Raw genomic sequence first — 13464 nt, 5'->3', positions numbered from 1 at the left:
AGAAAGTGGTCAAGACAAATACATCAATGATGAAGTGCAGACGTGAAGATGTGCAGCACAGCCAAGGACTTTAAGGAAATGAGACCAAATGACATTTGCGTAAGGATGCATCTAATCCTTGTTCCCTCTACCCCCCTATTGGTGAGCTTTTTTCACTAGCTTCAGATAAACTGTTAATTAAGAGAAAGCCTTAATGCAAGACTTCTGCAAGAACAACTCATCAGCCATGCTTTGCTGTGGAAGTTGTTGGGAACAGTCCTCTGTCAAGGCAGCAGGGAGGCATGTACCTCAACAGAGATGCAAAGTGCAGTAGAAAAGGACAAGGATTATGTACCCCCTTGCAAGCCCTTTCAGCTCCCCAGACTACAACTTAACAGCCTGGACTTGGGTTTACCCTTGCTATACAGAAGACTCCACCTTGTCAAAAGAAAAGAGATTGGGTGGTGGGTTTAGATTTGCACACTCTCCAAAATGTTGACAACTAATGCAACAAGGAAACACTGAAGGAAGACAGATGGTATTGTCTTTAGCAAGACAGAGAACAGTGCTGCTAGGAGAGATGCATTACCTGTAAAATGACATAAGCATCAAAATGCCGTCAGTGACACAAGTCACATACACTGCAGCATCACAGCTCTGAGAAGAGGCAGACAGTGCTTCTGGAGTATATCAGCCTGCTAATCCAACATGGCCCATAATTTCATGGACATATCTAAACTAGCACATTCAAGATCAAAATCCACTTTTAAACACACATACTGGCAAGTCAAGCACAGAGTACATGTGATCATCCCTTGTATCTGCAGTAACTGCCACAGGAATAAATTCCATCTGAAGGTCTTGGTCTGGTTCCCCAAAGAAGAATCACTAGCAAACACTTTCCTCTCTGCAAAAGGAAAGGAAACAATAACACAGACCTGACAACAGAATCCAAGCATTACCACCCACTCAATGCTCTTTCTGCCACACTCCAATTACTCCAAAACATACTTGGGAAGACTAAGATATACATGGGTCAATATGGACTAGTAAAGAAACATAAATTAGAAAAGCCTTGCTATTTTAGCATCACCCTCTCTAAAGAAGGGAACAAAGCAAGAGCAGACAAGTCTATAGCACATTTAGTATGTCACTGTGTCTTATCTCAATAGCACCAAATAATGCATCCACACTTTAGAAAACTCCCATTCTTACTCTCAGCAATGAATACAGTGATACAGTCAAACCAATAGGTATACAGAAATATAACAAAAGAGAGACTGGCTCAAAACAGTCCCCAATAACCATACCAACAAAAAAGACAAACAAATCTGTTTGGCAGAGGGATCTGGTTCTCTCCTTTTGGTAATATTTGTTAACTTAAAAAACAGTTGCATTGCAGTCAAATAATCAAGCTCAGTATAGTCACAAAAAAAATAAAGGATGTATTTTTCTCCAAAGATCAAAACCGTAACTAATGTAAGACATTCATATCAGAGAAGTTCAGTGTCCAGAAATTTTTTTCTGCCATATAAAAAAAGATACTGCAATAGTTTTACTGCTCAAGAATCTCGTTGCTCAAACTGCTTAATTCTTCTCTCACAAAGTTTTGTCAGTAACTTGCTTTTAACTACAATGTACAGGCAATTTTTCTTCACCGCCCTCATCTTATCTAAAGCTCTTCTTTTGTTCTGGAGAGTTTTGTTGCATGCTCCTCTATAAATTTGCTCAAATGTTCTAAATCTCTGTCCCCGCCTTCAAATTTAATAGGGTTGTTCTTCTTGTGCCTTGGAGCAAAGTAGATAGTGGGAAATCCCTCCACTTTGTAGTGGTCACTTGTCACATCGTTGGCAGTAGCATCCATCTTGGCTATGACTAGATTTTTCTCATTTTTATATTTTTTGCCTAGCTCAGTATACACCGGTTCTAGTTTCTTGCAGTGTCCACACCATGGGGCATAGAACTCTATGAGAACATCATTCTTTGGATCCATTACTATGGTATCAAAAGTTTTACCCACTACCACTTTCACGGGCCCTTTGTTATTTTTTGGCACTGGCTGGGACTTCACAATAGGCTTCAGTTTTCCTAGAAGGAAGCAAAATACACACCATTGTTAGAACACAGGAAGAGCAATCCTTATGATGTCCTCCGAGAAGAAAGGGCAAAAGTACATCCTCCCACCAGGGAAAAAGTATTCTACCAGTAAATGAACCTACCTCTGCATGAAACAGGCTAGCTTGCTGGCAACGTTTTAGCTTAATACCCTTGTGAAATATGAGCAACCATTTGTTTCACAATTCTCTAGAACCTTTCTCCCTCTTTTTATAGCTGTCCATCCACAATGTACTAGCCAGTGATTTATTACACTAGCCCCAAATATGAATGATTGGCTCACACTTGAAAGCAGCACAAAACATTTTATGTTTGCCAAACTTGCTCAGTGTTAGAATAGAGCTAGATGCTACACCACAGTTAAAAAAAAGTTAACAAACTGAGATTTAAAAAAAAAAGGCAAGAAACCACAGAGCACTGTAAGGCTGCACATTCAACATTACCGTAGTCATTGCCTCAGGAAAAAACCTTGGAAGGGAAAAAAAAAACCCAAATGGCTTAGAAAGCCCTATTTCAAAAACTGTACCTTTTTTGAATGCCAGCACAAATTGCCTAAGTACATCAGAGTCAAACTCCTCTGGCTCCATGGCATATTTCTTGCCACCTTCATCCAGAATGGCAACGTTGACATCCTCTCCACTCTCAAGAAGGCCCAAGTCTTTTATTTCAGAAGAATAGTCTTCCTCATCAGAAACAGCAAAAACATATTCAGGGAAGTCTTTGGCCACTTCCAGGACTTTGCCTCTCCAGTACTGGGTAGCTGAAAAACCAGAACAGAAGAAAATTAGTAATTTCTAGTTGCTCACTACTTGCTTCCCCCCAGAGCAGAGGAATGGTAATGTTAGCTAACTCACCAACACGGTAGTCAAAACTGAAGTCTACAGAATAATAGACAACCACCAGGGGGCGCTTTGCATATCTTTTAGCATCATTGGAAGGCTTGCGATGACCAACTAGAGGCAAAGCATGTTTTAGCACGTGCTCTTTAATCTCTGATCCATCTGTAGAATCCTGCTTATAAAATTGGGAAAAAGTTCAGACAAATGAACTTCAGTGGCACTTCCGTTACATGCTACTGAAAACTAATATTGATGCATGCATGAATGAGAAAGAGGTGCACCATACAGTCACCATGTTATTAAAATCCTTGAGCCCCAAGATAATTTTGTATTCTACCCTTATACTAAATATTGTAAGGGTAAATTTTTTTTATATGTCACCTCAGGGTTTATTTCATAAAGCTTTCTTGAAAAAAGCAGTACAATTTCAGAGGACAAACAGGTTGCCTCAAATATCTAGTGAAGTACTTCCCAGAGGAAGATGAGAACTGCTAATGCATACAAAGAAAGAAAACCTTCGATCTGCACAAAAGTTTTCTAGCTTGGTACCAGCTACTCACTTTAAGATCCAAAACACGCATCTTGGGCTCGTGCTTTGAATTAAATTTTTCTGGCTGCATGACTACCAGTTTTCCTGGAGATGTCTTCAATAGCTTTGCAATCTCATTGCTGAAGGTGTGGTGGAACTTGTAATCTTCTCTTAAACCATTAGCTGAAAAATTGAAGAAGAGTCATCAAGAAGTGAACCTACAGCCTCTGACTGAAATCTTGAGAAGGCACTGCAAGGAAACTCTCTTCCCATTTTCAATGGGACACAAACAACCCAGAGTCTTGGAGAACAGTCCCCATTCAGGAGTGGCGCATGTGAAAATACACACAATACAAGTAACACTATTTGAATGCTGTTCAACAACCCATCTACTTGGTGAGTTACTCTACATATTCAAAAACCTTGAACAGCTTCCAAAACACTTATAGTGAAACAGCTATTTGATTATCAGTCTCCTACCCCTTGGCTTTCCCCCAAATAACAGAAAGTAGAGCTGGAAAGGTACTCACAAGGTCACCTAATCAATCTATTTGCTTTGGAGCAGCCTGGGAAACAGTTCTGTTTCTTGCCATGCTGGAGCAACCAAATTGGATCCTAACACAACAACTATAAATGATGGCAGCCCCAGAAGCAGGCATAGCCAGGGGAGAATTGCCTCTACTGCGCTTTCAAAGCTCTAAGAGAAACCAAGAGTGGCTTTGACTAGTTTGCTTATGCAAGACACAGCGATTAATTAAAGGGACTGAACACTTCACAGGCTTAGCCTATTCTGTGTGGTACCAAATACTGTTAACAGCACTGTCAGTGTGTCACATCAAAGGGGTTTTTAACAATAAACATTGCCAAGAACGATATAGCTAAACTGATCCAGAGGTGGATGGTAATTCTTTCTCCAGGACCCAAGCAAGTCTGGCAGAGTCCAGCCTCTGGAAATGTCAGATATGAAACAATAGCAGGTGGCAAAGTTAGCAAGGTTTAAAACCAAGACGGTGCAACTTTTGCCTCAGCTAGGGATTTTCCCTTCTCTCTAGTATGCATGTTTTTAGGGGGACAGTACCAAGAGAAGGTGTCTCCTATGAATGGCCGATGCTTCAGTTATAGCCTCAAAATCTGGTGTGAGCTTTTTTGCTTAAGTACAAGTGGAAGATCACTCTTCCATCTTCTTCCTCTCTAGCCTCCTCCACTGAAATATGAGCAGAAACAAAGGATCTCTCCATGCCCAACGTTCTGAACAGAACTGCAACAAAACATACACTAATATTTTAAAACATTATTTACCTGCTTCCTGATAGAGTTGGTAGCCTTTATCATTCTCTCCACTAAAGACACCAATGATGATGACATCATCCCCATCCCTCAGAAATTCTTGTACCTGCTTGGTAGCTTGAATCTGTTTGGATGGAGGACCAGCTTGTTCAATCATGTAGTCAACAATACCTGTGAGACAAACATGTACCCAAAAAGTTATTTAGAACATTTATTGAACTGAAAGGTTCAGGCATTCCCCCTATGACCTTGTTTAACACCACATTTTCCATGGACACCTTTATTTCTGTGCAGCACCCCTGAAATATATAAAAGACTAAATCAGCAAGACCTCAGACCAAGTTTTTAAAGTTGCAGCTCTGGATATTCTCTTTCAGGTTGGTTTCAGAAGAAGTGATCAAGTTGCATGGATATCAGCTGACCTTTCAAGTAACCCTTTTTAAAATTCTAGATCCTTCACTGTCTCCTAACTCTGCTATGAGCCAAAGTTCTACTTGGATAGATTTAAGTCTTCTCTCTTATTAAACTTAATATTGAGCACCTTGCCAGCCCTTGTGACATGTTTCAGTGCAATTAAAGGCTGCTTATTTACTTGTACCACCATTTCACTATGGGTATCTAACTTACTGTATAATAAAAGGAGCTCAAAGTACCACCAAATGTTACAAAGACAAATTTATACTGCTGGCCTATGTAGGTATGAGAGCAGAGTTTTTCATGTTTTCCCAAATACCACTGCTATGATGTTAACAAGAGTGCAAGTCCTATCCACATGTCAAAAACATTTCTGGTCAAGCCCTCAGAAAATAAGAAAAAGCAGAAGCTGCAGTACCGTATTTTTCCCGCGGACCATTGTAGTCATAAGGTTTGCCCTTGCGGAAGATTTTCAGAGTTGGGTAGCCAGTAACATCAAACTTCTTTGCAAGCTCAGTTTCAGCAGTGGCATCGACTTTAGCCAGGGGAATAGGAGGTGTGTTCTTGCTGAGCTCCTGGGCAGCCTTCTCGTACTCTGGAGCAAGTCTCTTGCAGTGTCCACACCTAGCAAAGGAGAGAGGAAGGGAGTTTTTACAAGCCATGAGTCCTTCTAGGTACCTTCTACCTCTGATTTGGAAGAGCTGCCCTCCAGAATGAAGAAAGTAGAAATGGGGTTATTCAAGCTACAGAGAACACTTCAGTCTAGGAAGACTTGTCTCTTTAACCAGAACCTCAGCTCTATGTCTGACCCCCCCATTCCCATAGGTAGTTTCATTTTCAGAGGCTGTTTTTAAACTAAGGGCAGTCTTCCTTTGGTTTTCAGTATCTCTCAACATGTTCCCAAACTAGTAAGTAAGGAGAATCTTTGATGAAGTTCTGGAGACCACCCCTTGCTGAGCAACAGATCCAGTCTAGTCTTCAAGTGATTTGTAACGTGATCCTAGATCCAGATTTGAACTAAGGCACACTAGAGCTACCCACACCTGCAGAAGACAAGCCTTTTTAAAATTGAGGCTTAACAACCAAAAACAGGTTCACCAAGTGTGTTCAGGCCAGCTGTCCTAGGAAAGTACAGGTGACTGCCTTCTTGCTTACCATGGAGCATAGAACTCCACCAGGATTATGTCAGCACCATTCACAACGTCGTCAAAATTATCCTGGGTCAATACCAAAGTAGCTTCTGGTGGAGGGGTCCAATTGGGATCAGAAACCTCCCTGACTTTGGCCACAATGGCTGAAATGCAATTCAAAAGCCCAATTAGCAAGGCTGCATTATCACATCAATAGCGCATGAAATACAAGAGTTGATATCAAGAATTCAAAATCAGAGTGACAAGCATGGTCTTGGACCAAAGCTTCTGTGCCAAGCTTACACAAGAACACTTTCTTAATCAAGCTCCTTTATGCTTTATTTCATTGTTGGTATTACCAAGAAGTTCTTCTCTTCACCCCATAGAGCATTTTATGCACAAGACAGACTGTACTTTGCAGCACTGCAACACACAAATTCGCATTTCAAAACAGACAGAAAAGGCAGTTTTCCCCTTCTGATCGAAGTAATTCCCCTCTGATGAAGAAGATTGTGAAGACACAAGTAGTTTTATACACAGTCCATATACAGACCAGGTGTTTCTTACTAGCTGGTCCAAGCATGCGACTACTTCTACTTCTAGAAACTTTCCATCAGCAACAGCAAAACCCACTCCTTGCAATTTTTTCCTCTAGCACACAGCCAGTTGAGAGGACAGGCAAAATTTCAGCCTTCATAATATTATTCAGCTTAAAATAAATTACCTTGAGACCAAAGTCCTTCAAAATAGTCACATTAAGAAGCAAGACCATAAACTTCTTTGCTTTCTTACAGAGAATTGCAAAGGACTGGAGCTTACCATCTTCTGTCCGAGAACCATCATAGTCAACAGGCTGGCCTTTTTTCAGGATTTTGATGGTTGGGTAGCCACTGACATCAAAACGACTTGCTAGTGAAGTGGCTGCAGTAGCATCTACTTTGGCAACTGGAATAGGAGGGTCATTTTCCTTCAGTGTTTTGGCTATCTTTTCATATTCAGGAGCAAACTGCTTGCAATGCCCACACCTGTCAGGGGAAGACACAAGCAGATACATGAATGCTGGACAGACCCACAGGGTTTTGTTATTCTGCAGTTCCAGAATGCCTTCTGACAGATGTTCACAACATCAACATAAGAATGTTTGTCTTGCTCTGATTTCAGATCATGGAGAGGTATAGAGCAGCTGTAGCTAATGTACTGTTTGTTCAAGTCCCAACACTTTTTCCCCCCATTCAAAATGCAACACAATTCCATATATATTTTACAAAGCCATTGTAAAAAAATGTAACAATTCATTTTAAAACAAAATTGAACCTTTCTGCTGTGCTTCTCCTTCCTCCCTGGTCCTCCAAATATGGTCTCATTCAGACATAAGCTTCTCTCTAATCTAGGTTCATCCTCTCTATCCAGCACCCTAATTGAACTAAAGAGAAAAATAAACCAGTAGTTAAGTTGACCTAATGAAATCTCACACCCACCACAGTATGGCAGCACCTGCTCTCTGACCACATGATAACTCTCTGGGAGAACAGAAGCTCCTGCTGCAAAAGTTGGCATGACAAACGATACCGGCATAAGAAAGGTTGAATATAGCTTGAGGGTCTGAAACCAGGAAGATTAAGAAAAAAGAGGGAAAATCATGCATAGCAGACAACCTGTCTCAGTTGGCAGGAGGGTGAGTAGAAAGAGTGATGTGTTTAGTCTCTGATTATCACACATCCTTCTGCTCAGATAAATTAAGCTCCATGTTCAGTTTTCATATTAGCAAACTACAGCTGTAGAAATACCTACAGCCAAGCAGGGATGGGATTCTCTGTAATGAGGGTAGCAACAGATAAAATGCAACTCCATCTCAAGGAAGATCATATTCTTCCCTCTATTCAATGACTAGAAAAGGACAAACAAGTCAGTCAGCTTTGTATCACTAAGCCACAAAGGAAGAGAGGTTCTGGCAGCTACACTAAGTCAGCAGCTTGACTGCAAATATGTTCTGCTCTTGTTTTTCACCACTAACCATCCCCATCATTTTTGTTCATGAGAATGAAAGAAGATACATTCTGGCCTAAATGTCTCAGTTGAATGCAGACAAATCCATTGTAGCACACTAGTGTTACTCTGTGTACCCAGGAATGCCAGCAGAATTACCATGATTAGGTAGGTATATGAGGCACTGTTTAAATGGATAATACAAACAAGTTATGTCCTTACTCACACCACACCCTTCTGGCATGGGTAGAGATTTGAAGTAAAACAGGAAAGCCTTCTAGCAATTCTCCTGCTAGGGAAGTCTCCTCCATTCCTTCATCTAGATGAGGAAGTGCACAAGTTCTCAGTGGGTCAGACATGATAGCAGGTAGCAAGACAACACTGCATAACGCTTCTGGGGTTCACTGGGACCATCTGTGTTCCCTGACAGGCACAGAGCAGGGAGGGAACCAGGGTTATACTTCCTTAGGCATGGGATCCCTCAACATGACCCACATCTGTGGTGGAAGAGCAGGCTGTTGTCTGTCACATGGTATAGGGGCAGGGGAAGGGGTACCTCCACACCATCAGAAATATTTCCTACCCTGGACTATGGCAGAGTCCTGTGCTCATCCTGCAGGCAAACTATTCCTACATCATCTTTAAAACTGCTACCTAAACTCACTTTTCAGGTGCGTCCTGTCAGAGAAGCCTCTGATAGCCCCCCAGTCCTGCATCTAGGGAAGTACCACAGAGTGTGAACCCACCATGGTGCATAGAACTCCAGCAGCACAGTGTCCTTGTCTGCAGTAAAGGTGTCAAAGTTCGCATCATTCAAGACCAATACACCATTTTCTTCTTTAACTTCAGAGTCATCATCTTCGTCATCATCGTCATCATCATCATCGTCATCATCATCAGCTTCTTTTGTAACAGACTCTAGAAAAGTAAAAGTATAAATGCAATACAAATTTTTAAACATTAAAATACATTACCATCTCAAAGATAGATTAAATATATCCTGTGGTTTAAAAAAAGGATCAACGCAAGTTAATACTTGCTCCACATACAATGACATCTACCTCAGTTTACAAAGACCTTGGACTGTGATGTTTGACCAGTCCCACTTAATTTCTATCCACGCTATGCCAGCTAACAATACCAGTATTTCAGAGGAAAGAGTCAACATGTATTTTAGTCTTCAGGGCAAACTAACAAAATGGACATAACCAGAATTTGTGCCCACAGGCCTATGTGACAATCAGTACTAAGGTCTGTTGCATGCATATCTTACTGAAACGTGGGAAGCAAGGTACCAGATGTGTTTTGTTGGGCAAGAAGGGCACAAAGATCATACCTGAATCCAATCAGAAGCCCTCCATCATGCAGCAGTACAGCTGTCCTTCAAGCACAGCAACTTATGGTTGGAAAAATTAGCTATCTTGTACCCAAAAAGCAGATGCTATCTGTCCCAAATGCTTTCTTTGTACCCTTACTCACTCACACCTGTAATAGCACAACTGCTATGCTCTGCCTGTCTGAAGGCCTAATGACAGGCTTGCTATAAACAAAAATGCTGTAATTCCAATACTACCAAGGTGGTTTAGAAGCAGCACTTCAAAACCATGCTTTTGTTCCTGGCTGCTTATTCACACCCCTATCACTTCAATATATCTTGCTTTCAGTTACAGCAATGTTTCATATCTGCAATTTACTGAAGAGGCTTTCCACCCATAGAAGTATCACTCTGCTCTGCATCAGCACCAGAGAGAGGGTAAAATCAAGTGGCTGTCAGAGGAATCCTCAGAAAACACAGTCCTGTGTATCTTGATCATCTGGTAGATTCAAGGTACTCGTCGAAAATCAATTATGTGAAATCTTCTTCCACAGAAATTCTGGGGAGACCTTTGAAAAAGCAATTTGCTGAATTACCAAAGTAAAGTTAACACATGAATGCTGAAGCCAGGAGATTTCCACAGGCTTAATCTTTGTTCAGTCTTGCAATTTGAGGTAGATTTTTAATATTTGTTAAACTTTTTTTTTTTAAACTGCTATCATTCAAGGCAAGCAGGCCTTCCTGAATTACTTTAAATGAATTATCATCACAGAATAAGTATGAAAACTGTGCAACACTGAAGTTAAGGCCCTTTCAAGTACCATGAGTACCAGGATTAGAGAACAAAACAAAACAAACAAACAAAAAACCCCCCCAAAACAAACAAGTCACTCAAAAAAACCCAAAAAGAACCCACATCCAAAACACCACAAAAAAACCCAACAAAAAAACCACTAAGTTTTCTTGTTCAAAACTATTATCTACTTAACTTTAATTGGCTTTTGACTAAGCTGACATGAGTTACTGCAGTAGGACAGGAAATCATGTATACCTAAGTTAATTATTCAGGACAAGAATTCTGAAAATGCTCTGATTTCACCTGTAATTTGAAAGTTAAGAATGATAAATATACAGTATCCAGGTATGAAGAAGTGAATAAAACAAGCTCTGTGATCACAAGGGTCTTTACTAACCTGAATGATTCTATGATTCTCAGACCAATGGCAGACTGTAGGAATAAGCTCACTATGGAAAAAATTATGCCATTAAATTGCACTATTAATTTTTCTGTTGGAAGAGGTATTTTTAAAAATAAGCCAATATGGTCTCAGAAAACCGTATGTGCTCCTATAGAAAATGCATTAATTGGAACCCAGCTTTATACACCACCAAAATATTTAAGCTTCTGATGAAGGGAGAGATCGCAGGAGATCATTTATCACACAACAGTAGTTAGCTGGATTAAGTTTCTTTAACAGCCACTACTGTCACCTGATCTACAAAGCAGCTAAAAGCACTATTTGCTAGTGGACAATGCGTCCCGTGTTGCTGCCTCTAAGCACTAGCAGTGAAAGGACTGGACTGTCAAACACCCTTGAAGGGAATCTACAGCTGCCATGTACCGACAGGACTGCACTGGTGAAAAAGCTCCTTTTCAGGGAGTTTCAGCAGTCAAACCTTCTGGTTACATGTCTGCACAGCAGTTTTGAGGGCCGTGTCTCAGGGCAGGATATCTGAGGTCAGTCTCTGCCTGAATTCCTGGTGAGTTGTGCAATGCCTGTTGCTTTTCCAAGCAAATCACTTCAGACTTGATTTTTCTTGACACAAAGGAATTTGAGCCAAGCTAGCCAGTGAGTTCTGCTTTACCCCTCTAAAACTAACCCCACCAGGCTGCAACTATCATTTCTGTTTACTATACTAACTACCCATCCACAAAAAGATCACTGCAGCTACTGTGGCATAGGCTCATGGTCTAGAAAGGTGAGAACGAAGTATCACCTACAGATACAGCCTGCACAAAAGTGTTAAACCACTAGATTTAACATCCCTCACTGAAACTATTCTGTTTTTCACTGCAAGTGGCTGTATGGCCTGCCAACATAAAACTTCCTTGATGCTGATGAATTATGTACACCTGCTTCTTCCTCCTTGGAGAGGACTCCAGCTTTTCCCAACTGGCTTACAGAGGGCATGCATTTAAAAAACAAAGTTGACTGCACCTAAAAATTGGTCCTTAAGAGTGCAAACTTACTCTATAGTCTTCAGCTTCACCAATATCTAGGGTTATCATAGTTACCTCTCATGTCCCTTCAGTATTAGGACTTGAAAGACCTTCTTCAAGGACCTGACAGACTAAGGGAGAGGTAAGCAGGATTTTTTTTCATTAAAATCAAGCAGCATTCATGATTTACATATTGAAGAGAACTAATACAGAATTACTCTGTGACAGCTGAAATGGCAGAAGTAGATAATAGATATTTGCATAAGGCAGTTCATGAAAATAAAATTGCTGCACCGAAACTGAAGTGGCTTTGTTTCTTAAAGCTACTTGCAAAGCAAGTGGACAAACCAACAAGTGACAGCTGTGGCTAAAACCTGCCCCCCTGTAAAATACAGACCACTCCCTTTACTCCAACAAAGTATTTCCACAAATTTCAACACATTATCACACAAGTCAAAAAACATGATGAAGATGACACTCAATGTCATGACCTCAGGCACATGATGCTTGCTGGCAGGTCTTCTTCAAGAGGGCAGCTACTCTATCCAAAATTAATTCTTATAGTAATGAACACTGAACTTTCAGCATTTATTATCAGTCTGGGCTAGTAGCTTTTCTTAAGTAGGGTGAATCTTGTGTGAAAAAGCCACATACATGTATCAATGATTTCTGGATTCTGCCTGAAAGTTTCCTTTTGAGGAGAACACTGCAGTGCCTACTTCTCAATTGGATAAGCTCAGTTTTCAGAAACATCAAAGTCAAGACTTGTAATCTGTTGCCAAGGCAATCAGAGAAGGACAGCTCATGGGAAGCACTGATGAGAACCTGACCCACCAGAAGCTGAGATACTGCTGTCAGCCACAGGATCCAGGCTTCGCTAAAACATCACAGGTGTTATTTCATCACTTGAAGGTAGTAGGGGAAATTACTGGGTTTTGTCACATGCGACAAAGCAATGATAACCCAGTACTCTAGCTCAAAAGCAAATACACATAACACATCTATTTCAGCTTAGAATTAAAAAAGCTTCACAGGAAGATTCTCCATCTCCTTACTGTAGATTATATACTGTATACAAAACAAAAACCTCTTGATGCTTACCACACAGATCAGTTTGTCACACAGATGAAGTACCTAACAAAAACGTATTTCTTCGAGGTACAGTGACTATGCACAGAGCAAGAATTTGAAGGACAGAAGTTCAGGAAGGAATCTATAATCCCATCTCCCTGAATGCCCTCTAGTACTTAACACACAGCAGTGTTGATGTACGAAACACAAAAGGTGCAGACTTCCCAAAATCCATACGAAAGACGCTTAAAACCAATAAAGAAGCCCCTTTGAATGCCTGCCGCCTGCGTCTGGGCGCTAAACTTGCTCAGGCAGAGCAGCTTTGCTTCAGCTAATGTCGGAAAGAAGAGTATTTCACGCACGAGTGAGATCCAAAGGCGAGGGGAAGAAGAAACAAGCGACACGCGGCCTTCCCTGGGGGGGGGGAAACAATGAGCACGGAACACAGAGAATACACAGGTCCCTGAGCAAAGGAGCAAGGAACGGAGCGCTCTGCCGGGTCATGGCACCTCGGACTGACTGGAAATTTCAAAGCCGGTACCTGCCAACAGGACTAATTACCAGCTTTTCCTTCCGGG

At 41.1% G+C, this 13464-nt stretch overlaps 1 protein-coding gene across 1 annotated transcript; it reads right to left on the bottom strand.

Moving 5' to 3' along the window:
- Nucleotides 1-1318: 1318 nt before the first annotated feature.
- PDIA4 (protein disulfide isomerase family A, member 4) lies at nt 1319-11897 on the bottom strand. Its single transcript, XM_010001553.1, has 10 exons — nt 11891-11897; nt 9026-9197; nt 7113-7318; nt 6319-6457; nt 5582-5787; nt 4762-4920; nt 3494-3645; nt 2949-3105; nt 2621-2854; nt 1319-2067 (listed from the first exon to the last, which is right to left on the bottom strand). Exons 1-10 carry the CDS (start codon nt 11895-11897, stop codon nt 1652-1654), a joined length of 1848 nt encoding a protein of 615 aa, XP_009999855.1. The 3' UTR covers nt 1319-1651.
- Nucleotides 11898-13464: the final 1567 nt, after the last annotated feature.

The sequence above is a fragment of the Chaetura pelagica genome, unplaced genomic scaffold (assembly GCF_000747805.2).
Source record: "Chaetura pelagica isolate M959 unplaced genomic scaffold, ChaPel_1.0 scaffold7, whole genome shotgun sequence".
Classification (NCBI taxonomy): Eukaryota; Metazoa; Chordata; class Aves; order Apodiformes; family Apodidae; genus Chaetura; species Chaetura pelagica.
Note: the sequence above shows the minus strand (reverse complement) of the source record. Positions and strands in the feature narration are given on the sequence as shown.

Coding starts and splice junctions, on each gene's coding strand:
- PDIA4 (XM_010001553.1), bottom strand. Junction 7,319..9,025: donor CTGGAGTTCTATGCACCATG/GTGGGTTCACAC, acceptor TTCCCCTGACAG/GTGTGGGCATTGCAAGCAGT. Junction 4,921..5,581: donor TGGTCCGCGGGAAAAATACG/GTACTGCAGCTT, acceptor TTTGTCTCACAG/GTATTGTTGACTACATGATT.